We start from the raw sequence: 25697 nt of genomic DNA on the forward strand, positions 1-25697 counted from the left end.
GAGAGATAGATGAATGATATTTCACTGGACATTGGACTATATTAATGATTTTTTTAGTCCTAATATATTTAAAACTTTAATTGTGTTTAATTTTTCTTATCTTTATTTTTTAGTGCTGCTATTCTCTTAAGCTATCCTAGAAAACACAAGATTCCTCTTGAATATGTCACTGTTAAGGTAAAGTTATTTCATACAATAGCTTTAACTGATGTATTTGAGAAAAAGAATCGTAAGAAACGGTTGCGGAAATATTTATTTGATAATGTAAAAATGTTAGTTTTTCTCATTCATGCCTTGTGAGTCTTGAGAATTTGTGCCTATATTTGAGTGCTTGATATATGACGACTTTCACCTCCTTTATAATTTGGAAAGTAAAATAAAGTTTTAACATTTTTAAGTAATATTGCTGTGTTTAAAGAATTTTTTATGAATAAAAATTTGCTTTGGTTTATACATTTTAAATATCTGTTAAAAGAAAAAAAAACTTTTTACTTCAGATTTTTTCCCCTTTAAAATAATTTTATTTATTCTTTTATATTTTTCTACTTGAGTAGAAATATTCCTAAAAGTTTTATAATAAAATTTAAATAAAGTATTTTCTTATGCCGCAATGCTAACTGGGCATATTTTAGAGAAAAAATCTCAGAGCTATCATCCACCCTTTGTGGGAAGGAGAACAATATTCAACTTTATAGGCAACAACTAACATAAGTTATGACAGTACAGTCTGATATCTGGTTTCCATACTATCTGACCTAGGAATAAAAAAAGTGGAATATAGGAACTATCTGTTTGTGAAACTCATTGTGGTTGGTGAAGAAGGAAAAAAATTAAGATTGCTAAAGCAGTTGTCCATACGCTTTTATTCTTCCTAATCATAAGTTTTCACATTTGTGTTATTTATCCATAAGCATTGAATATTATTACACTAATAATTTAACTTAAAATGTGTGATGGGTATTATTAACCCACTGACTGTTCTGCATGTAAAAAATCATATTTCAACCTGCAATTTTCTCTGCAAATCAAAAACAGTTTTTCCATATAAAAGGAATTAGGGAGAGACATTATCTCAAATTTTCCCATTTACTGATCTGCCAGTGGGCTAATTAAATAGGAGAGTAGGATTTTGTTTTATCCAGCTGACATTTCCCTCTTAAGACTCGATAGATACTGTAATTGCTAAGATTACTGAATTTTGTTTTAAACCTCACTGAGATCTTGGATTTAGAAGTTCTTAGATTTTTTTAGCTGAGAGATCTTGAGCAAAAGGAAGACCACTGGCCATGAGGTTGGATGGCAAGGACTTAAAAACTTAACTAAAAAAAAAAATTAACTTTGAAAAGTTAAAATTGGAGTTGTCACTGCTGAGGAAAGATATTAAAAGAAGTGTGATTTTAAGCAAATGTGCTAGATTTTCTGTGTTTTTAGAAATAAATAATTAAATTTTACTTTTTTTCAAAATAAATTATTGAATTTCACTTATTTTAGAAATAAATCGTTGGATTTTACTTCAACATTATTAAAATGTGTCATATTTTTCTTCTTCTCTTAAATATCCATCAAAGGAGAAAAAAATTTCTCTCTGATGTCATTTTAAAGAAAAAATATCTAATTTTTTTAATCTCCCTATGTTATTTTAAATCTGGATTGATAGTTAGTTTTTAAACGCTATGAAAATAATAACTTCTGATGTTTTAATAAAATATGCGTTTTAATAAAGGAGGTTTCCTTTCTTAATGTTAAAATTTTATACCATTTCAATGCATTTTTGGTTGTTTTCTAAGCGAAAACCAGAGTTTTTAAAATTGTTTAACATGTGATTTAGCCAAAGAATTTTGTTAGAATTATGGTATATATTTATTCAATAAGTTGTTATTAAAAATTGTTATTAAAAATATCCCCAAAATTATGATTTTAGAAATGAACTCAAGAAAACTATTTTGAAATATTAGAGTCATGCTTTCAATTGCCATTTTAATAGTTTAGGCAACCATTTAATATCTATTTATAGTTATTAAGTTTGTAATATAACTTCCTAAAATATTTTAAAGTGGGAGAATAATAAATCAATTTATTATTTATTTCTTTTTTAATTTTTGTTTTAATTTCAGGTTCTATTAGGGGGAATTTTCAAATTACCTGTTTTTTTTATTTCTGATTAATTTTATTAGGGAAAAAAAGTTGAAAAACACATTTGTCAAGTTTCACCAATTCTAATATATTTGCATATAAAATTAATGAGTCAGAATCAGGAGGAAAGTTATATCTTTTGGTGAATTTACATTTTTGTTTAAAAAAATTTTTAAGGCTGTCTGAAATGAAAAAATTGTAATTATAAAAATATTTGTAATGGGAAATCTGACTGAGTAATTTTTCATGATGCACATTGTGTTACTATTGGCAACGGCTGTACAAAGAAAAAAAACAAAGATAATACTAGAAGGATTTTTTTTATATCGAACTTTGTGTGTACAGCTTAAGAAATTAGGTATTCACTTTTGAAATTTTTTTTTTCTTTCTAAAAGTATTAAATCCGTAATTTTGTTTTAGAAATTAATGAATAAAAAAAAATCTTAAGTCAAGAAGAAACTCATAATAATTGGGTTTTGTGTCATTTACATCACATATATATATAAAAGAGTAAACTAATCTCTATATGTAACAATGATATAATTTAGATTGTGAAGTAAACTGAAATGATTTGTTATATTTTTATCTTTTATAATATCATCCAAAGTCTATAGTATATCAGTTAATATTTTGTATTTTTGACTCATTTTCGTGAAAAAATTTCCATTTTATTTGTTTAATTACTAAATAACTTAGGACAAGACTTTTTTAAAAAATTAGTCTTAGAAACTTTCAACTTTCTTTCCGGGTCACAGTTCACTGATTGGTAAACATTGAGTACATGCAATGCTGTATTAAAATTAATATTGCATTATAATAAATATTTTCCAAACCAAAAACTATTTTAGAATAGAATAATCAAGTTAAAATTATGTGAGATTTGTAAATATGTTAAAAATTTTTAATTAAAAAGAAAAATACAGCATTATTTTGTGGATTTTCAGAAGTGTTGCCAGGCAATTTTGCAGCTCAGCAGTTGACTCAGCACTGAAAGAGAAGTGCACTGCGGAAGAGGCCTTGTTACTTATCAAAGACTTGCCCAATCCTCTCCAAGAAGATGATGGTACATACTTTTTTTTTATTGTTGTTATTAAAACTTTTATATGATCTTTAATTTCAAATTTCGGCAAATGTTTATAAAAATGCTTACTGCAATCCCAGTAAATGTTTTGAAAAATATTAAATGAATTATTTCAATTTAGAAGAAGAAAATATGTGGGTTTTTTTAACATATCCTCACTTTATACCATGTACCCACTTTACCCCACGTGATCCTACTTAATGCTATTTCATTTTCAATGTATGGCCTATTCCTGCTGGGTCATCAAACTCTTTACTTTTATCTAAATCTAAATTACTTATTGTTTTTCGTGTGCCTAATTTTTTAACTAATTTTCTGCACCAGTAATTGGTTTTGATTTTTTATTGCCTGTTTATTATTATATTTTAAGTTTCATTATATATGTGTGTGTATATATATTTGTACACACACATATATAATATATATATATATATGTATATATAAACAAATATATACATATATATATTTGTTTTCCTGATTTTTGTAATACGTATTGTTATAATACAATATGATTCTTAAAAACTAGGTGCTCTAAATATCAGGTTAAAAATAAAATATTGATAATAAATACTTTTTATTTGTCATGAAATTATTGATATATGAATTATCATAGGGTTGTTTTCCTGTCAGAAACAAGCAGATGTTCAAATTGGTGGTTTATATAAGATAAATTATTTTCTCGTTTTTTTGTATTTAAGTAAATTTCAATATGTTTTATGTGGATATCAGTTTTTAAAGTCTTATCCACATCAGAAGAAGCCCAAATTTGTATTTTGCAAAGCATGTTTGAACTCTGGCATGCTCGTCAACAGGTTTGTTCATTTTATTCTTTATTGCATTTTCTTTTCTTTTCCTGTTAAATTTATTTTTGTTGTTGACACCTCAACACTAATTATTGATGACTGATGCATACAAAAGTTTGGACCCACTGAAAGAGTAATCACTTCAGCAGGAGTAAAATGGATAAAAGGTAGAAGACTTGTGGTCCATTGCTGAAGTGTTTAAGCCACTGCATCTCTGCAAAAAGCAGTCACTTTGAAATCAATTAAATTTATTAATTAGTAAAAGTCTACTTTTATTATTATTTATTATATTTTGTTAATTTATTTATTTTTAATGAAATTAGATTAAATATTGTTTGTCCAGGTTTTTTTTAAATTTGTTTTGCTGCACCCTGTTTATAAAAATGTTTCATTACATGCTTCTAAAGATAATTTTTATTATTTTGATTTTGTTTCAGATGATGGTAGGGTTAGTTACGCAGTTTTTGAAAGGTAAAATAGTTGAATGTTCTTCTGTAGTTAGTTGGCTCTTTTCCAAAGAGATGTCTTCAGAATTTCCTAAGCAAGTATTCTTTATTATTACTACGAGACATTTGACTTATTACTTGTTTATATGAATTTTTAATGTATGTATATGTGTGTACATATATACCTACTGAGCGTCCCTTAAATATTGCAACAAACTTCTGTGGGAAGTAGGTTGGGCACATCATAAGATTTGAGAATTACCTTAGAAACCATAATCGTAAATGTCATCATACACTGCTGGGGGCGCTTTATTATGGACATGTTGTGCTCTTGAACTTTTTCTAAAATATTTTAATTTTATGTTACTATTAATTATTGTTGAGAGTTCCATTAAAATAAGCTTACGAACTGCTGTTTTATCATAATTTAATGATTAGGCAAGCTTGTCCAGTTAGTTGCCCAATCATTAAATTACAATAAAACAGCTAATATTTTACTTATTAGAATGTTGTACAATAATTAATAGAAAACAAAAAAATGAAGATAATTTAGATAAATAAAAGTAATTGATGTTCATGGGCACAGGAGGTAACAGTTCATAATGAGAATGCCCCCTTAGCAGCATACAATAACATTTCTGGTCATGGTTTCCTAAGTAATTCTTAATCCTTATGACATGCCCTATTCCCCTAAAAGTTTGTCACAACATTTATGGAACACCCTGTATGTGTATATATATACATACATATACAATCGATCTCCGGTTTTACGCTGTTAGTTTTATATGTACATTATTTTACATAGCATTTAATATGCATAATAGCTTAGACATAACAAAATACATTAGTTTTTTTTTATCAGTAATTTGATAAAGTATAATACCGAGCACAGGGATTTGTTTTGATTAGAGATGAATAAAATAGTCCATAAGACTCCAAATATTATTAGTAGAAACTGTCATAAGAGGCATCTATTTATATCACCCAAAATAATATAAGTTCAAAATTACTAAGCATTTCTTAATGATTGTGCTAAATCTTTTTTTAGCTAGTATATTTTATAAATTTGTGAGATTTGTTCAAAATAATATTAAAGGAAGTATTTGATTGTAAAAGTTTAAAATAAAGAAACATAAAAATTTGAATATTGATTATTCTAAGTAGTTTAAAATTATTGTTCTTCATACTTCTAAAGTTTAAAGCTGTTTCTTCAAACAAACAAATTTCGAAAGTGCAAAACTGTGCTGTTCTATATTGTTCCTAATATTCAATCATACACTGTAATTAATTAACAACATTATGGTTCTTTTATATTATCTCAAGTTTTGAAAAATTATTTTAACTGGTCTTTTTTAGTGGCATAAAAACTCCGAAAAAAGCACAGTTTACTTAGTTAAACAAGTATATATGTATATGTTTTGTGATGAATTTTTATATCAACTTAATCTATGTGTACATTTTGTTTTAAGCTCTTTATTTTTTCATTTTATATTTTTCTTATAAATATGTATGTATCTATATTAACTTGTTTTGGAGCTTAGTTTGTTTTCTGTGACATATGTTATATTTGTAAGATATGTTTATTTATTTTATTATATGTGAAATTTTAAGATTTTTTATAAGTGTTAATTTTTATATGAATTTTATGGATTTTTCTTTTCCCATTTTTAAAATAAAAAATATCAACTGATTTATTAAGAAAATAGTAATGTAAATTTTATATTATTTATTAATAAAATTATTTAATATAAAATTATTTATTAAATAATAAGAAATGAGCTAAATGTATTGGGTGTTAGATTAAATATCGCGCAAATTGTCTTGTTTAGGTAAACACAAGTTCAATGATCTCACACTACCCAGTTGATTTTCTATTTCTTTTTTGATTCAATATCTATTTATAACCCCTATGTAGTTTAGCCTATTTTGGTTCCTGTGCCTTTAAACTTTTAGACCATACTTAAATATCATTATGTCATAAATAAAATTTTTTTTTGTTTTGTTTTGTAACTTTGTAATTTTCATTTTAGTTTAAAAATGATACTCTGAGTAATTTAAGTAGTAACTTTAAATTATTTTTAAGAATTTTTTTACTGAATTACTTTTAAAATAAATTTTTCTTCCTAAAGCTGGTATATTTGTAATTAGACATTATAAATTTTGCTTTTTAAAAATTACATCTTTATTAGTTTTAGCGTTTGGTTTCCAAATATTTCCTTTGCTATATTGTATATTTGCTGAAAAAAATGTGTAAATAGAACTGATTTTTTATTTTATTTGTAGAGCTTATATATGGGAGATACTTCATTTAACAATGTGTAAAATGATTCGTTATGTGACTAATCAAGAAAAACAAGTAAATGATGCTAAAAAGAAACTGCAGAAGGTAATTAGTCATTTAAAAGATTTGATCCGTATAACTGTTTGCATCTAGGTTAAATCTTTTTTGTATATATTATTATTTTGTTTCTATGTTTTATTATCACCCATCAAAGGCAAGTTTTTAATTTTCAATGTATGTGTTTGTTTAGTCCATGATGTGGAATAAGTTGGAGAATTGCTGAAGAAATTCTGTGTGAAATTTTATTTAATTGTATAAAAATCCAAAAAATTCCCAAACTTTGGTGAACCTGTTGTTTTTGGCAGTTGCATATTAATGTAAAATTTTCAGAACTTAATTTAGCTTCATAAGAAAACATAGTTGAATTCACTTTGAATTTTTTTAGTTTGTGTTAACGTGATGTTTAGTTTATTCAAGTGTTCTTAGCCCTTTTTTTCCCAATGAGTTAGTAGCATCTTTAAAATTGTTTCAGAAATAATAAATTGCACATTTTGTAATAAAACTTGTATATTTTTTAAATAAAAAATATACAAGTATTTAAAACTTGTTTACTTTAATGATTGCACGTAAAATTTAGTCATCAAATAAAATATATAAAAAGCTTTTACAGTTTTACCTAATTTTTTATTTATTTATTTTTCCATTTCATTTTACATTGACATTAGGAAGTAAAGTATTAGCCTGACCTTTATTTCCTGTCCTGCAGCTTCCAATTGACAAAATCTTGATAAATTCCAAACATTAGTTTTAACTATTTAGCATTTATTCTCTTGGCATATTAATTTTCTGTCATAAGATAGACTTTTAATGGTTACTGGTTCACTGTAAGTATCCAAATGCGCTTGTAATTTCTTTCATTCCGTAAAAACCTGAAGATTGTCAATTAGTACTTTCATCCTTTGAGATTTTCAAAATTTAAAGATGGCAAATTAAAATACTAAATTAATATTATATAATTAGGTAGAACTTAAATAAGTTCTTTTCCAGAAAATTCTCAATTTCATTAAATATTTTAGCTTGGAACCTTCATTCACTAAGTTCTTCAATTGAAAGAAGAGTTGAATTTGGGCTTTTGAAATATGCTATATATTTTGACGCAATAAACTTTTCAAAGTATAAACATCCTTAATTTTACTTAATTTAAAAAGCCTTAAAGCTTGTATATGGAAGATGTAACAGTTTAAATACTAAGTAATGTCAAACATGAAGATGTTTTATGCTCTATGTTATGTACTTTAGATGTTACTATTTATACAAAAATACCTTTCTATTTTCAAAAATAACCTAGAATAATTTTTGTTATTACATTTTAAGATGTCAGATTATTGTTAACAATAAACTTATAAAAAAATTATCGAGATTGTAGTCACATCTAATCACTTTATTATGAATTATGTGATGTATTAGTATGAATTATGTTATTTAGACTATGTGAAAGTTACTAATTATTACACGATTTAGACTATTAATTTGCCATGTGTAAGTAAACTGCATTTTGTTTCAAATATATTTCATAAAATCATTAAAATATGCTTTAGAATGTTTGCAAATTATGTTAAGGATAGATAAGTATGTTTAAAGCATTTAATCTTTTTTTCCTTTTCTGGTTGAAATAATGCTGCTGTTTCAATTGTTACATTTTAACGTGTATTTAAACACTAGATTACTTTTTCTTAAATTAATTTTCACAAGTAAAATATAACTTATCTAGTGTTGCATTATAGTGCATATTAATAAAACTAAAAAGCCTTTCATTTTTTAATTTTATTCTTATATTTTTTCCTTTCCGGTGACTTTGTGTTAGTAGATTCAGCAGGGCATGTTTTAAATGGTTCGTCTTGTAAAACTAAAGATTAACAGTATTCTGAATTATTTAGCATGAGGCTGTTGCCCAAGGTCAACTCATAATAGTCAAAATTTACCACACACAATTTTCTCTAAGACTGTTCCATTTAACAAGACTGTTAAAAACCTTTTTTTATAGTATCTATATTAAAGCTTCCTAAAATTTGGAGCGAATTTTAGCATTGGAGGCTAAAGTTGCCCTTATAGCCACTTTTCAAATTTTGGAATGATACATTCAATGATTCTTGAGTTATGAGAGAGACAAACTCTTCATTTTATTATAGATAGTGCAAAGTATAGCCCTTTTAAAAGAACTGTCTTTAAGACATTCTTAACATATAAATGTATTTCTTAAATTCTAACATGTGTACCTATTCCTTAACATGCAAATTTATTATTTAAGCTTCTTTTTTTTTAATATGAAGTGTTTTCTTTTTAAAGGGTACAGAATGTGAGCAGTGGAGAAGTAGATCTATGTCATCCCTCACCGTTTTCCCCATTTTGGAGATGATTTCCTTTCTTGTGGATAATTAGTGCAGCATTTATTGGTTACTATCATCCAATTTTTGACTGGAGTGTTTTCACACTGTAATTTTGTCTCAAGCAAGGAAAGTTCCAATCAATTTTATTTCCCATCTAAAAGAAATCTATATTTCACATTTAAACTAATAATAGCATTAAGAGTGTTCAAAAGATATTCCGAAATAATTGGCAATCCCAGTTTGAAAGGTTTTTTTTCTTTCTTCTTTTAACTATGCAAGTTGACCACTTTGGTACAACAATTTGATGGTCCACTTAGGCAAATGGCCTATTTATAAAAGGAGAATTTAATTTTTGACTTTTCTTTAAATAAATTTTAGCTTAAACTGGAATTTTGTGCATGTTAATATAAGTATCAATTTAACTTCCTATTATTTCTTTAAATCATATGAATATTTTTTTTTTGTATGACGTTAGAAAAGATATAAATTCATTAATTACCGATTATTATAGTCATTCTCATTGTTTAACAAATCTTTTAACATTGCTTGCCTTTATTCGTTAAAATTAACTGAAATTTATTTATTTTAGTGTTTGAGAAGTTATTGCTTGAATTAAAATATGGTTATATATGATAGTTTGTTACGTTTTTACTTCGAAAAATCTTATATGTGTTCATGGAGAACAGTTGCTCTATGCAGTTATTAAAATTTTATTTATATTATACAGTTATTAATTGGTGAATAACATCCTGGTATTTTATTCAAATTCATGTTTCAATATTTTATAAGCAGTACAGACAGGTAAATTGCAATTTATTTTGGAATATCTTTTTATGTCTTTTACTCTAGTCATGTCTTTTTATAGAATCTCATTTTATTTTTTAATAAAAATTCTATTTTAATAGATTGAAATAGGATTTTAGTAACTATTTTGATTTTGTTTATTCTCTGAATTCAACTTGTTTATGTATCGTTGTATTTACATATTTTTGTTAACCATTTTTGGAATGTGTTATATTTCCCGTTAGTATTTATTTTTAGTCTTATTCAGATTTATTATAGTAGACTAGTCAATTACTAGTCATGAAAAAGTCATTGAAGTTGTATGTGTTATAATTAGGGTTGCGAATTTATCAGGGAGTTAATTTTCATGCTGATCTCCATGTTTTATTGTTCTTAAATCCAGAAATTTTTTGAAGTGCTGTGATTTGTGTAAAAATTGTTTGAATGGAGAAGTTTTTTCACCTTGGTATTCTAATTCAACACTAATTCTAACAACAATTAGTACTTCTCTGCAGCTTTAAAATTGATAATTTTTTATTGATAAAATGTTTAGGAAAATAGATTAATAGCAATTTCACATGAAAATAGTTCAGAGATAGTAAGATCACCTTACTTAATAAATTTGGACTATCTTTTCAATTATAAATTAATAAGAGCAACGTGCCTTCCAAATAGTGCAATAAGCTCTTACTTTACCAGAAATTAATTGAAATGACAATTAACTAAGTGAGGGGTTAACACTGGCTATATGTCCAGGACTGTAAAATTTATAAAAACTTTGCATTAAAAAACGTATAGAAATGTTAGCAAACAAATATTTGATGAAAGGAAAAACATATCAAGAATAATTTAGCAATTTGCAATGTTTCTTTGAAATTCTGTTTATATGAATAAATTTAACGTTACATAAAATTAAATTAAATCAAACACTTTTTTTCTGCTCGTTTACGTGCTTATATTTGTATTCCTCGGAAATTTCTAAATTTTATGTGAAATTTGACGATGAACTTGCAACCCTAATTATGATCATTTTAAAAACACATGTAATTTTAATTGTTAATTCATTGTTAAATGATCAAAAGAAATTCTTGGTCTTTAATAATTCGTGAATTAATTTTTCAGCAAACTGGTTTTTAGTATTTGTGTTTTGCATGCCATGTTGCTCTATTTGTTTATTATTTAATTAAAAGTTTAAAACTCATTATAAATTATTGACAAATATATTTCATTTATATGTAAAATACAGCAGAACCTTAATTATTCAACGCCTCATCTACTCAGGTATCCGACACCTCTTTCAACGCTTGTTAAACTGTATTGCATTCTAGCTGATGCATTGTTCCTTTTTAGTCATTAAACTCCTCATTAAATTATATCAAATTACTACTATGATGATAATTCTGAAAAACTCCTAGGAAATGACCCAAAAAAATTGAGAATGACTTTTTTATCATTATATTGTGTCATAAGATTCTATTATTTATGTCAGAAAAATGAAACACAGGTAAGACAGGCATAAAGCTTCTAAGCTTTAGAAGAAAAAAAATGCTATATTAAATATTGATTTCTTAAAAAAATAATATTTCTACAATGTTTTGCTATTTTATTCTAATATAATTTTATTCTACTTAATCAATCATGATTTATTTAAAAAAAACTTTTGTTAGACTCTCAAATTGTAGATGAAGTAAAAGAAAAAAAAACTTTAAACAAGTATCTAAATAATTAAAATATTTGCTTTTTGGGAAAAGTAGTTTGACATGCCTTTTTATTGTTTTTTTTTTTTTCATTATTTGTATTGATAGATATTTTCAAACTTTTTGTTTTTTTCCTACTCCCATGCCTGATAAGGGATTCTATTAAACTTTATTATCATTACTAATTGCTTTGAGTAATTTTACTCACACTTATAAAATTGACATAAAAAGGTCAAAAAAGGATTTCAGTTTTCTAACACACCCCTAGTCCCCTGGGTGTTGTATAATTAGGGTTCTACTCTAATATTTTGAAGTGTCTTCCCATTGTATTTCAAAATTTATTTTGTGTTTGCCAAAAATATGTGAAAATAATTTTATTTCTTGGTTGTTAAGTTTTATTACAATAGTGACTGTTCCTAATCTGATTCTAATTTATTAGTGAAATTTTGGAGTTGAATAGTTTAAATAAAGTAAAAATTGTTTTAAAAATCATTCTATTAAAACTATCATGGTGATCAGTGTTTATAACATACCTAATTTTTAAAATTTTCCAATTAGTTGATATAAAATGTACCTTTTAAAGTGATCCTTTAGTAGGTAAAGAAAATTTACTTCAACTTTCTTTTTTTATATTACATTAAAATGAATAAAAAAGTACTATTATATATCAATTAAAATTGAAATCTGATCAATTACTAGCTTTAATACTGTCGTAAGGCTTTTTAGTTAAACATTTACAATGAATGTGTGGCGAAAAATTGTGTACTTAATTTTTAAAGATAATGATTGTCAGAGTCTGTAGAAATTTGATTACAGTTGCTAAAAATTTGTTATGTGTTTTGTTCTAATGCAAATATCTTTAAAACATGCTTAATTTTTAGCAAATTTTTTATAACAATTATGTTTTACAGTTACATAAAAAGTGCAGGACTTAGTATTTATTTTTAATTGACAAAGTATACATTATTTTTATTTATTTTTGATGTCATTGTGCATTAATTAAACTGAATACTACAAACACTATTTACCCATAAAACATTTATTAAGGTTAATTATTTTATGTGCAAAATGCATTCAATGTATTTAACCAACTATGAGGTATTTTTGGAGATAAAATTTATTACTTAGGTACGCTTAATTTTAATAACTTTTACTGTGAAGGAAAAAAGTTCTTTTATTTTAAGTAAAAATTATTTTATTTCAGTTGTGTGATCATTTATTAAGATTGTGTGATCTTATATTTTTTTATTATTTTGCATATTTATTAATGCTTTTTATTTAAGTTGTGGCTTACTTATATTAGAATTTGTGTCTAAATAAATAATTAGTAAAAAAAAAAGAATTATGCTCAATTTTTCTAGAATTTTAATTCAAATATACTTGATATTTCTAGAATTTTAATTCAAATATACTATAAATAGCTTGATAAAGCTTATTTTGTGCATTAAAGATTAATTTTCAAAACAATCATACCCAATTAGAAGTTTACATTTTAACAGTTTTTTTATTTGTTTATAATTAGTGTTTCATGCTAACACGTTTATTTGCACGTAGATTTCATGTTTGTAATGTTTTAGCCAGTTATTTGAAAAAAAGAATGAAGTTTTATCATCTATGTTAATGTGAAACTGTAGTGTTGTTGCATCAATACTTCACAAATAAGGATAAATCATAATTGGTTGTTGTAAATTGTTTCTATAGATAAAGGTGCAGATGACTTACTTGACACAACAGAATTTAAGGAAAATTAAAATATTTTTTAAATAATCGATTTTTATGTATAAATATACCTAGTGATCTTGTATTTTGTGTGAAGTGTAAAAAAGTTCTACTTTGGATATTAATTTTGAGTTTTATAAAAATGTCAAGAAACGTCTTTATTTCATTTGATTCCAAAAAAAATTTAACCCTGAATCATTCATTATATCATTTATTATTATAGTAATCATTTATATTATGTTATATAATAGTTATCATTTATATAAGAATTATCATTTAGAAAATAATATAATATGATTAATAATAATGATTACTATATAATGATTATTATTTAGTAATCTTTATTATTATTAATCATATTATTATTATAAAAGTAATATATTTCTCATAATATTTTTCAGTTTGTTTTAGTTTAGCATTTCTGTTTATTTTCTCTTACTAATCTTTAATTAAATTACTTATTAAAATATTCAATATTGAATTTCTGAATGCATAACACAAAGAATTTAATTTTACATGCCTGATTTTTGCAATGTACTGCCCCTTATGAATATGCACATTTTCGAGGAGTACATTTAAATTAAATCTGACTTATTTGCAATTTCAGTCTTGTGTATTTTTGTTGTACTCATTTTTGTTGATTTGTTTTGTCATAAATTTGATTTATTAAGTCGGAAAATAAACTTATAATGGAATTATTATAGCTTTTGAAATTTTACTTTCCTGTGTCTTGTGTTTAAATCTTTTTTTTTTTCTTTACAAATTTATTTCAACTTTTGTAAATAAGGGAATGGGAAAAAAACTGAAATGTTGCTATTTGATTCAAATATATTTTTTAACTTATATATAAAATTTATTAAAGAATTGTATCCAGAAATAATAATCTGACATCATGAGCAATTTGCTCATTCAAATTAATGCTTTTTTCTTTCATTTAAAAAGAAAGTATGATTTTGCTTTATTTTATAAACATGAGATTTTTTATTTATCTCTTTTTTTATTGAAAGTGCTTCTTTAATATATTACAGGATTCATGAAGTCTTGGTTAAAGTCCTGTTTCAAGTGACCTTTTTATTATGAAGTCTTTTTAAGAAAATAATTTTTTGCAAAATGTAGTTAAACTTGTCATTGATAAAAATTATTTATCTACAGTCAATTTGTAATAACTCAAGTCTAACCAAGAAAAACATTTGTAATAACCAAGAGAAACAAATTGGTCTTTCAGAAGGTTTGACCTATCAAACATTAATTTTTCATTTTTATTTATTTTTCTTCACAGAGATTCTTCAGAGGCAAAAAAAAATTCTCAAAACAAGAAATGTTTTTTTTTTTTTGGTTTAAAATTACCCTTAATATTATCTTCTTTTTTAAGTTACTATGGCTTTTTCAAAATATTTTTGGAAAGTAAAGTTTATACATTGTTAAAAGATTTTTGTTAATAATTTGAATTTATACAATTCTTGAATAAAATATAATAGCTTATGTTCTAAAAAATAATCAAAATTTATTGAAATAGTTATAATTTATGAAACTACATTTCAGTTGCATTTCATAAACTTAGGAAGTCCTAAGTAATTATCAAATTGACTTATAAAGTTATTTATTATATTTAACATAACAGAAAATGTTACTGTTGATTTTTTTACAGGGAACTTTAACTAAATATTGAATTGCGAATAATTTTTTATTTATTTTATTATTATATAATTTTATTTTATTATTATTTTTATAAACAGGTATTAAAATGAGTCCTTTTAAAGATGTCGCAATTTGATAGTTTTACACAATGTCTTCATTTAGTTGCGTTTTTCCCCACTCTCAAAATCCGTTAAAACATCAAATAATAAAATAAAAAAAGCATTTTTTTCTGACAAAATACTACCATATATAGATAAAATATAGCCCAGAATTCTGGAAAAGTCTAAGAATTTTTTTTTGAAATTTCATGAACTCAATGATAAAAAAAGTTTGAGAAAACAAAGGTTTAAAAAATCATTTGCTCTAAAGATTACGCCTTTACTGATCTCTAAAAAAAAAAAAAAATTTAAGCATGTTTTGCATATTGGCTTTTAAAATATTTTACACGAGCAGTTTATTAACAATGTAAAATATAGAAGCTGAATTAATCATATTTCGTATTGAAAATGCATATTAACTACATCCTCAAGGATTTATGCATTATCAAGACTTTATGTATCTGACAGAGCAATCAGATTGTTAAATGAAATCATTGATACGAACAAAATGTTCCATTTTAGTACAAGTTTTTTCCCCCCGTCATTTGTATGGTGTTTCTAGTCTAAGAAGATATAAAATTTATGGAAAGTTCCATTTATCTCTTTTGATGTGTCGTAATACATGTACCGTAGTTGACAATAAATTCTATTTCCCTTTAATGTAATAAAGTAAGAATTCAGTTCATTGTTCTTGTACAGAAAGGTGCAATAAAAGTTGTTATTGTAAATACTTGCCTCATTGTTTTTCTTTACAACACTGCTGGACAATTGCTAAGGACGGATAACACTATCATCCATAGCAACCACAAAATGAAAGGAAGCAAAATGTGGAAAATTAGAATAAGTGCGGGATATAGTAAGATGAGGTATGCGTATGCAAATTTTTTTTCCACGTCTGTTCATCTCGTGATAGCGCTGATAAAAGCTTTAAAGGTTTTGACGCGTGTGGAGAGTTGTTGTTTCAAGTCAAAGTTTTACAGGAAAGATTTAGTTGACGAACTTGAAATTTTCAGCATGTCTTCCCGATATCACTTAGATGATTTTAAACGTGGCCGAATTATTGGAAAGATCGAAGAAGGGCGAAAAATAACAGATGTTGCCAGGGAGTTCGACATCGCTCACAGCGTTGTTTCACGGATGTGGAAATCATTTAAAACTACTGGAATGTGTAGTACGCGACTCTGGGGAGGTCGTGTTCGAAGTACGACGCCTGCAGAAGACAGATACATCCTCCTATCAGCAAAAAAGGAACAGGCGCACCACAGCTCAGCAGGTGACAAATCAGTTGCCACAGGAAAGCAGATCTCCCGAAAAATTATTGCTAGACGTTTGAGGGGAGGAGGACTATACGCCGGCAGACCTGTTGTGTGTGTCCCATTAACCAGACAGCACCGTACTGCCAGTTTGCAATGGTGTCGTAAGCATCACAATTGGACTGCGTATGCGTACTATTCTCAGATGAGAGTAGGTTCAGTCTGTCATCGGATTGTAGACGCCAACTGATCTGGCGCGAGAGTGGTACTGGTTATCGTCCAGAAAATATCCGGGAAAGGGACCGATATCCGACATGCAGTGTCATGGTGTGGGCCGGCATCCTGATCAATGGCCGCACGTGCCTACATGACTATGACGGGCCAACGATACATTGATGAAGTTCTACTTCCTCATGTTCGTCTTTTCCTTGGTGCTGTCGGTGATAAATTTGTTTTTATAGACGACAACGCACTCGCTTTTCAGGATTGTCTAGACAGCGAGGGTATTCAACGCCTCGTATGGCCATCACGTTCTCCAGATCTAAACCCCATTGAAAATATTAGGGGAGGCAATTTGCTGGTCGAAACTATCCTTCGACAAACAAGAACACCCTCATCCGTGCACTGACAGAGGAATGGGATAAATTGCCTTAACAGCTGCTGGATAATGTTGTGCAAAGTATGATACGACGTGTAGAATGTTGCATCACACTCCACGGTGGACATATCCCGTACTTACACCTTTCTTCAATTTGCCTGCTGACATTTAGTTGCATTGTTCCATTTTTCCGTACGCAGCACCAAATGAACATTTTTTTTCTTTCAGATGTTTCATAGCTTTTGTACTTTCCAGAACAATGAATATTCTTTATTCTAATGTCTGAGCAGTGTGGCAACTATATTTTATCCTACTAGGCCTCATGTCTCGCTTAATGTTATGTTACATTGCCATTTGTGATCCGTCCTTAGCAATTGTCCAGCAGTGTAGTTGCGCTCACTCTGCTCGGCTTCTAACGCAGCAATGGGACAGTTCACTCTGTTGTGTGTTAAATCCTCTTGATGATTGTGGATGCCTGTCCTCTCAGAGAAATTCCATCCAGAAGGTGATGTCATAACAATAGAGCCATCAATGCGTCAAAGGGGGAATCAAGTGCAGATTACTGGAATTTAAAGTAATGTCCATCACCAAACATTTGGGGACTGAAAAAAGTGTGAGGAGCGTATGCATATATAAATTATTTAAAAAAATTAATAAATTGTAAAATTGAATGAATTTTGCATTACAAATTTCGTCAAATTCAATCTTTCTTTTTAACTCAGATTAAGGGTCACGTGATTTGTTTTTCCGGAATATAAACGGTTACAAACAATTGGAGTTGATTTTTTTTATTCGCCGTGCATTTTTCTATATATATCTCCGAGATTTTACAAATCTACGAATTGAAATTTGATTATTTTAACGCAATATTCAACATACTATTATGTATATACAAACATAGTAACTTATAGGGTCCCATTGTGGGCCCCCTATTAAGCCTATAATTATTTTCTTTTGTAGGGTGCACGGTAATATAATACCTGGTCCAATATGACGTGTACAATTTGTATAGACTAGTCACAGTTGGGATTCGAACCAGGTTCACAATACTGGAAGGCAAACGCTTTATCCCCTGAAAATGTGCATGTGCATTATCAAAAAACGCGTTTATGTTTTGGAGATTTCACGAATTTATACTTAAAGAGCCGCGATGGCGCAGGGGATAGAGCGTTCGCCTTCCAATGAGACGAACCGGGTTCGAAACCCGCAACCGGCTTGCACCGACCGCAATGCTGACGTGAAATATCCTCAGTACTAACCCATGATCGTGGATTAGTCACTTTGCCGTCAGACTAACAGTGGGAGGTTCTCGCGGTCTTCCTCACCATGTACCGCAAATGCGGATTGGCTCCATCACGAAGGCAAATTTCTCCCAATGCTCGATCCAGGAGTTCCCTTGTCTTCTGGATTAAGCTAAAAATTACAAGGCTACGGAGTTGAGCATTAGTAGTCGTAAATCTATAAAATTGGGTTAACTGTTCAACGACTGTTATAAAATAAAATTTAAGCTTTAACTTAAGCTAAGCTTAAGGGCTTAGATTTTATACTACTTTACTCATACTTAATTTCGTAACTCTTATCATAAATTTGTTTAGCACGATATTGATTGTCAGATAGTTTATACAGATGGTTAAATTGATAGGGTATAAGGGCGAGCAAAACATTTTAAATCAAATATATTAAACACTGAATAAATTATGAAAGTATAAATGTTGCTAACACTCAAGATAAATCCAGGGGAAATAGGAGAAGTTGACAACTATGTTATTTATAGTAGCTTCATCACCAATAAGACGCCTTTGATGTCCCCCTATTATAAATATGTAAGAATAATTGCTGTCGCTAATTTATGATTCGGTCAAAATAGTAAATTTATTCGGCAAAATGAAAATTTTTTCCCCTGCAATTAATGTATTATTTATAGAAATGTATCATTGTTTTACATTCTTAAAATAAAAACATAATTCAAAAGTAAAATTTTTTTCTTAGAAGTCAGTAAAATGTTATTTGGTGTAGGTGTCAACTTTCAAAACCATAAAATACATTTTTAACTTGGAAGGAAAATAATTGGTAAAGTTAGACACATCCTATAGCGTAGAAAAATGTTAATTTTGAGGAACCTAGGTCAAGTTGAAACCCTTGGTAAAAACTGCTAAACAGAAGTGTCCGCTGGGAGTAAATCACGCAGAATCTGGAATTTGTTGCTGTAACCAAATTGGTACGATTATTAACGAAATGCTAGATTGCGCGATTGCAACTTACAAAAATCCTAATAGAAACAAAATAGGAAAAAATATAATTTTCCCCATATTCCCTAAAGTAAATGAACAACTATGTAAAGAACGAATTCAACGTAGCAAACGGAATGACCTAGTTTTAATATAAATCTGAAATACGTTTAAGAATTTTTATAAGAATTTGCCATCTAAATAGAAAAAGACTCGTTACTTCAAGGAGAATGGCAGGCAAAGAGAAATGGATTTAAGTCCAAGAAAATTAAAGGAATAGTATAAATAATTGATAGTTGAAATTCTCCTAATTTCGTAACAAATTTTTTAATGTTCTTATTCTAAATATGTAACATTTCTTTTAATAATATTCTCTAAAATTTAAATATTTATAAATAATTGTAAAATTTCTAATACTATTATGAACCCAAATTATTATTTTGTTTCAGTATTTAGCTCTTAAAGGCTGATGTTTCCTAATGATTAAGTATGAACAAATTGCCTTTATCAGCATATTTTAAAATCAGGATTCCCAACTTATTGTTATCAAACAATATGTAGCTAAAACAGTGTCGATATTTGCTTCACTGTTTTTTAATAATGAAAGTTATAACTGAACTGTTTCAAATATTTATAATGTACTACTAGTAATATATCATGACAACTAGTAATATATTTTTATTAGTCTAAAATGGTATTTTTTTTTTTTATTATGGACAAGAAAAAATTTTTGAGCGAAAATAATGCGTTTATTGAGTAGTTTGTAAGCTAATATCAAGAAAAAGTCGAACTTATTTTTACAGAATGACGCGATGTTTTCGCAATAACTGTGCTACGGCATGACGTCACGAGGGCGCTACTGCTCTAAGAGGGGAATGAAACCAGCCTTATGTACGAGTACCGATTAAATGGTAGCGGATTCGATTCCCAATAAAAAGATAGTGAGCGAAAGTACAGTACGTAAGAGTATACGTTAGAAAAGTATTTAAAATATAGGCTACAATTTTGATTAAATCATAGCGGATTTGCGATCAAATAGGTTCGGGTACTGTTAATAATAAAGTATGTTCGACCATCTAACAAAGAGTTTGTAGCGATTCCCTTCTGGAAGATCTATTTTTAGATCAAGCCCCCAAATTGTGCCTCTTCAGCCTACCCTGAGAGGCCGGGATTAAGGTTTTTACACCATTCCAGTGAGTTTCCCCTCAGCGAGCGGTCGCACACAAACTTGTTACTTGTTACGTTTTAATAAATTTATATTAAGTTTTAAATCGTCATCCTTGTTCTCACTACACATTGGAGTCCTCATTAATTAGTGATTAGAGGAAATAAAATTACACCTTGAAATCCTCTAAACTGGTGACCCGGAAAATAAACAAAATTAAAATCTACTGATCCAGAACAATGGGTGACGCTGCCGCCGTAGTGATCCCTCCCTTCATACGAGCTGACCCGGCCCTTTGGTTCTTCATGCTGGAGTCAACCTTTGCCTTAGCATCTCCAAAGGCAATAACAGAAGCAAAAACGAAATACAACTACGTCGTCGCACATTTGCCACCTGATACTGCGACGATCGTGCGAGATGTAATCATGAATCCGGATATAACTGATCCCTACATGGATTTGAAAAATAAAATTATCGAAAGATGTGGGGAATCTAAAACAGAAGAAATCAGACGTCTACTGGCTGGAGAAAATCTTGGGGATCGGAAACCTACAGAGCTCTTGCGAGACATGAAACGAAGAGCGGAAAATCATAAAATTGAGGACGAACTGCTTTTCGAGTTATTTATTCAAGCGATGCCTCTCCCCGTCCAGACAATCATTGCTTCGATTTCCCCCTTGTCAACAGAAAAAGCTGCAGAAGTTGCTGATAGAATATTAGCGATCTCGAATCCTCTACACTCCCCACTTCCCTCAGTCCATTCATCCCAGAGGTCTACAGCCCCGCGGGACTCTCATCACCCCGTTCTCTCTCCTTCTTCTTCGGGGGAGGATGAAATTTCTCTCTCCCAGCTGTACAACGAAGTGAAAGCATTACGGAAGGAGGTGAACTTTCTTCGAAGCAGGAGCAGGTTTCGGTTTCGAAATGATACTCGAAGCTCTTCGCGCGCTCGCTCTTCCTCCACTGCATCTGGAAATAGTGCTACGAAGTTGTGCTTTTACCATCGTAAATTCCAGGAAAACGCACGCAAATGCGTGCCCCCTTGTGATTTTTCAAAAAATCAAGTGGTCAGGGAATAGCGGCGAGTAATTCCTTGTCTTCCGATCGATCTCGCCGCTTGTTTATAATGGATAAAAATTCGGGTCAATCATTTTTGATTGATTCCGGGAGTGATGCATCTCTAATAATGGCAACCAAAAAAGAAAAACAAAATCCTGTAATTCAAACGTTTCGTGCTGCCAATGGCACGTTAATTAACGTTTATGGACGTAAAAATTTAACACTTAATTTGGGTTTAAGGAGATCATTTTCATTTTCTTTTTATATTTGTGATATTTCATGTTCAATAATTGGAGCAGATTTTTTATATAATTTCAATTTAGCTCCTGATCTCCGAAATAAAAAATTAATTGATACTTATACAAATTTAAAAGTGCATGCTAAATTGTATAATTGTTCTATTTTTTCTGTGAAATCAGTTATTGAAAATAATATATATGGTAAACTATTGTTAAAATATCCCAATATTACTAAACTTCCTGATCCTAGTAAACCAGTTAAACATAATACTGTACATTTTATTAACACAAAAGGTCCTCCAGTTGTAGCTAAACCGAGACGGCTAGCGCCGGATCGTCTTAAAAGTGCCAGGCATGAATTTCAATGCATGATAGAATTAGGTCATATGAGTCCATCCAAAAGCCAATATGCTTCACCTTTGCATATGGTACCCAAAAAAGGCACTGTTCAATGGAGACCTGTCAGGGATTATCGTGCTCTTAATGCGCAAACAATAAAAGATAAATATCCAATCCCTCATATAACTGATTTCACAGCTGAATTACATGGTAAACGGGTGTATAGCCATATTGATCTTGTCAAAGCGTTTCATCAAATTCCAATTAATCCTGCGGATGTGCACAAAACTGCTATTTGCACACCATTCGGCTTGTACGAAAGTTTACGAATGCAATACGGTCTAACCAATGCATCGTCAACTTTTCAACGCTTTATTGATGAGATCATTAGGGACTTACCATTCGTTTACGCATTTATTGATGATTTATTAATTGCATCGGATAATGAGACAGAACATTTGCATCATTTAGACTTATTATTTGCCAAATTAGATGAATACGGTCTTTGCATAAATACTCAAAAATGTCAGTATGGTGTATCCACTCTTGAATTCTTAGGATTTAAATTGTCCTGTGCGGGTATCAAACCGCTACCTGATAGAGTAAAATGTATTCTTGATTTTGCCCAACCACAAACATTAACCCAATTGCGTCGCTATTTAGGACTGTTTAACTTCTATCGCAGATGTATTCCCAAAGCTGCTGATATTCTTGCACCTTTAATTAAATTTTTAGAGGGTATCAAAAACAAGAAAAAACATCCTCGTTCCAAAGCTACCGATACGGAGCATTTAAAATGGAATGATGATGCAAATATATCATTCATTGCTTCAAAACAAGCTTTGGCTGAAGCAACCCTTCTTAGACACCCTATTCCAGGTGCCCAATTAAGCTTATGGGTAGATGCATCGAGTGTAGCTGTTGGTGGATCCCTCATGCAATTATCAGAAAAACAGTGGGAACCTATAGCCTTTTATTCAACGAAATTAAGCAAATCTCAAATTAATTGGTCTACATATGATCGGGAGTTATTGGCTATATATTCATCTATAAAGAAATTTAAGCATATGCTTGAAGGTAGAGTGTTTTTCATCTATACAGATCAAAAACCTCTAATATATGCCTTCAAACAGAAAACCGATAAATGTTCGCCTCGGCAATTGCGCCATCTTGATTTTATTAGCCAATACTCAACCGATATACTTTTTATTAAAGGCGAACGCAATATAGTTGCTGATGCCCTGTCTAGAATCGAGATAAACACAATTTCTTGTGAACCACTAAATTATCAAAAATTAGCGGATGCACAACTCAAGGATTTAGAATTACAAAATATTCTTTCGCAATCAACACCAATTTTAAAGTTAGAAAAACACTATTTTCCCCTTGAAAATATTAATCTTTACTGTAATCTAGACACAGGCATTCCTAGACCATTTATTCCTGAATCATATCGCGATATTATATTTAACCATATACATAACCTTTCTCATCCTGGCATTTCTGTAACAACTAAAATGATTTCAAAAAGATTTGTTTGGCCTAATATGAATAAATTCATAAAAAACTCAGTAAAATCTTGCCAAAATTGTCAACGTGCTAAAATTCACAAACACACTAAATCTCCAATAGGTACTTTTGCCCTTCCAGATGCTCGATTTGCCCATATTCATCTCGATTTTATAGGTTCACTCCCAATTTCTGATAATTTTCAATATTGCATGACCATAACCGATCGTTTTACTAGATGGCCCGAAGTCATACCAACTAAGGATATGACGGCGAAAACAACATGTCAAGCATTAGTTAATGGGTGGATAACTCGGTTTGGCTGCCCATTAACAATCACAACTGATCAGGGTCGGAATTTTGAATCAAATTTATTTCGCGAACTTACAGACATGATAGGTGCACATAGGATTCATAGTACAAGCTATCATCCAATGTCAAATGGCATAATAGAGCGATTCCATAGGCATTTAAAAAGTGCTATCATGGCCCATAATACTCCTAGGTGGACAGAAATATTACCTGTCGTCCTACTGGGCATACGTTCAGCTGTTAAAGCTGATATTAATGCATCGTCAGCTGAACTGGTGTACGGCACTACTCTTCGCTTGCCATCTGACATTTTTAATTGTGCAAATGATTTGTCATCACCAACAGAAAATTATGTTGCACAGCTTAAACACACAATGAATAGTTTAAGTCCTATTTCTCCTCAGTATCATGGCAAACAATCACTTTATATTCATCAGTCCTTACAAACTTGTTCGCATGTTTACTTAAGAATTGATTCTGTCAAACCACCTTTAACACCACCATACACCGGACCTCATCTGGTGATAGAAAGGTCTGATAAAATATTTGTAATTGAATTTAATGGAAAAAAGACAACAGTTTCTATAGACAGGCTTAAACCTGCATTCCAAATTTCAAATGTAATTCAACAAAATTCCACTCCATTAAGGATTACTCCGTTGTCAGAAACACAAGAGCAACAACCTATTCTCACCAGATCTGGTCGGCATGTACGGTTTCCCAAACATCTAACTGATGAATATGCCATTTATAAATCTTCCTATTGTACATATATATAATTTTTTTCAAGAATCTTTATGAAAACATTATGCATTTATCTTATTCTTTTATATTTCATTTGTATATATTTATACATGTATTTCCATTATCAAAATGTCATAAAACTCAAAACATGTTATATATAGCATATAAATTGTAGAAATGCAAATTTCTTGTATCGTGACAAAGTCACTGGGGGGATACTCTGTAGCGATTCCCTTCTGGAAGATCTATTTTTAGATCAAGCCCCCAAATTGTGCCTCTTCAGCCTACCCTGAGAGGCCGGGATTAAGGTTTTTACACCATTCCAGTGAGTATCCCCTCAGCGAGCGGTCGCACACAAACTTGTTACTTGTTACGTTTTAATAAATTTATATTAAGTTTTAAATCGTCATCCTTGTTCTCACTACACATTGGAGTCCTCATTAATTAGTGATTAGAGGAAATAAAATTACACCTTGAAATCCTCTTAAAAGTTGTCTTAAAAAGTGAAATCGATAAATTATTAAATGATGATAATGTTAATCAAATGATGGCGAGTTCGCATACCAATGATATGAGAGTACGAGTATTGATGAATAATACAGGGTTCAAGTTTTGATCATTTGTGGTTTTGACAACCAATGAAAATTAGCTTAGAGGGAAATACTACTCCGGTCTCAATAAGGGAACGTTTCAAAAAGTGGCTTAGGTTATTGATCAAAATATACGTTTTGAGTACTGATTAAAAGAGAATAGATTCGAGCAATGATCAAAATATATAAGATCAGCCGATAATAATAGAATCACTCGATATAATCTATACGTTTACTGATTAAAATTCATTTGCCTAGAGAATTGATCATATGATAAGGAGTTGACTTAGTAATAAAATGAAGTATTCATGCATTAAGAATTTTTGTTTGTCGCTTTTTCCGCGTATATATATTTTTCAAGTTAACTATTATTTACGCGATGCATTTGATTAATCAATGCTTAAAATAGTTTACTTAATGTTTTTACACACATCTTTATAGTTTGTACTTTAACAGTCAGTTTACTTTTACTAGTGAAACTAGAATATTATATTAGTTTTTACAAACATTTACTATTATTTCTACGTAGCTTTTAAGCATTAGTAATTTACGATTAACTTATATGTTTGTTATATTTTTATGTGTTACTTATACT

The 25697-nt window shown here is 29.2% G+C and overlaps 2 protein-coding genes and 1 long non-coding RNA gene across 33 annotated transcripts in view; 2 read left to right on the plus strand and 1 right to left on the minus strand.

Moving 5' to 3' along the window:
- LOC147806708 (nuclear cap-binding protein subunit 1-like) overlaps positions 1-16988 on the plus strand; it is a 40437-nt gene extending 23449 nt beyond the window's left edge. For 12 of the 30 annotated variants that reach the window (XR_015435036.1, XR_015435038.1, XR_015435039.1 and 9 more), the window contains 3 exons: positions 3078-3196; positions 4455-4558; positions 6747-6849. Coding sequence is in view for 15 of the 30 variants with exons in the window: in XM_087167022.1 (XP_087023148.1) it covers positions 15877-16569 (693 nt within the window). In the remaining 15 variants the exon portion in view is untranslated. Of the gene's footprint in view, positions 1-113; positions 178-3077; positions 3200-4454; positions 4559-6746; positions 6850-9090 lie in introns of those variants that run through there. The other 18 variants (XR_015435046.1, XR_015435045.1, XR_015435047.1 and 15 more) reach the window with 5 other exon arrangements.
- A 348-nt stretch (positions 16989-17336) lies between these two features.
- Positions 17337-25697, minus strand: part of LOC147806709 (uncharacterized) — a 29664-nt gene continuing 21303 nt past the window's right edge. The window contains exon 5 of one of the 2 annotated variants that reach the window (XR_015435070.1): positions 17337-17479. This is a non-coding gene — a long non-coding RNA (uncharacterized LOC147806709). Of the gene's footprint in view, positions 17520-25697 lie in introns of both variants that reach the window. The other variant, XR_015435069.1, reaches the window with a different exon arrangement.
- On the plus strand, positions 20550-21522 carry LOC147806710 (uncharacterized). The gene has a single exon (XM_087167021.1). It carries the CDS (start codon positions 20550-20552, stop codon positions 21387-21389), a length of 840 nt encoding a protein of 279 aa, XP_087023147.1. The 3' UTR covers positions 21390-21522.

This window comes from Parasteatoda tepidariorum, chromosome 7 (genome assembly GCF_982258835.1).
Source record: "Parasteatoda tepidariorum strain Cologne lab strain chromosome 7, Ptep-v5.0, whole genome shotgun sequence".
NCBI classification, from domain to species: Eukaryota; Metazoa; Arthropoda; class Arachnida; order Araneae; family Theridiidae; genus Parasteatoda; species Parasteatoda tepidariorum.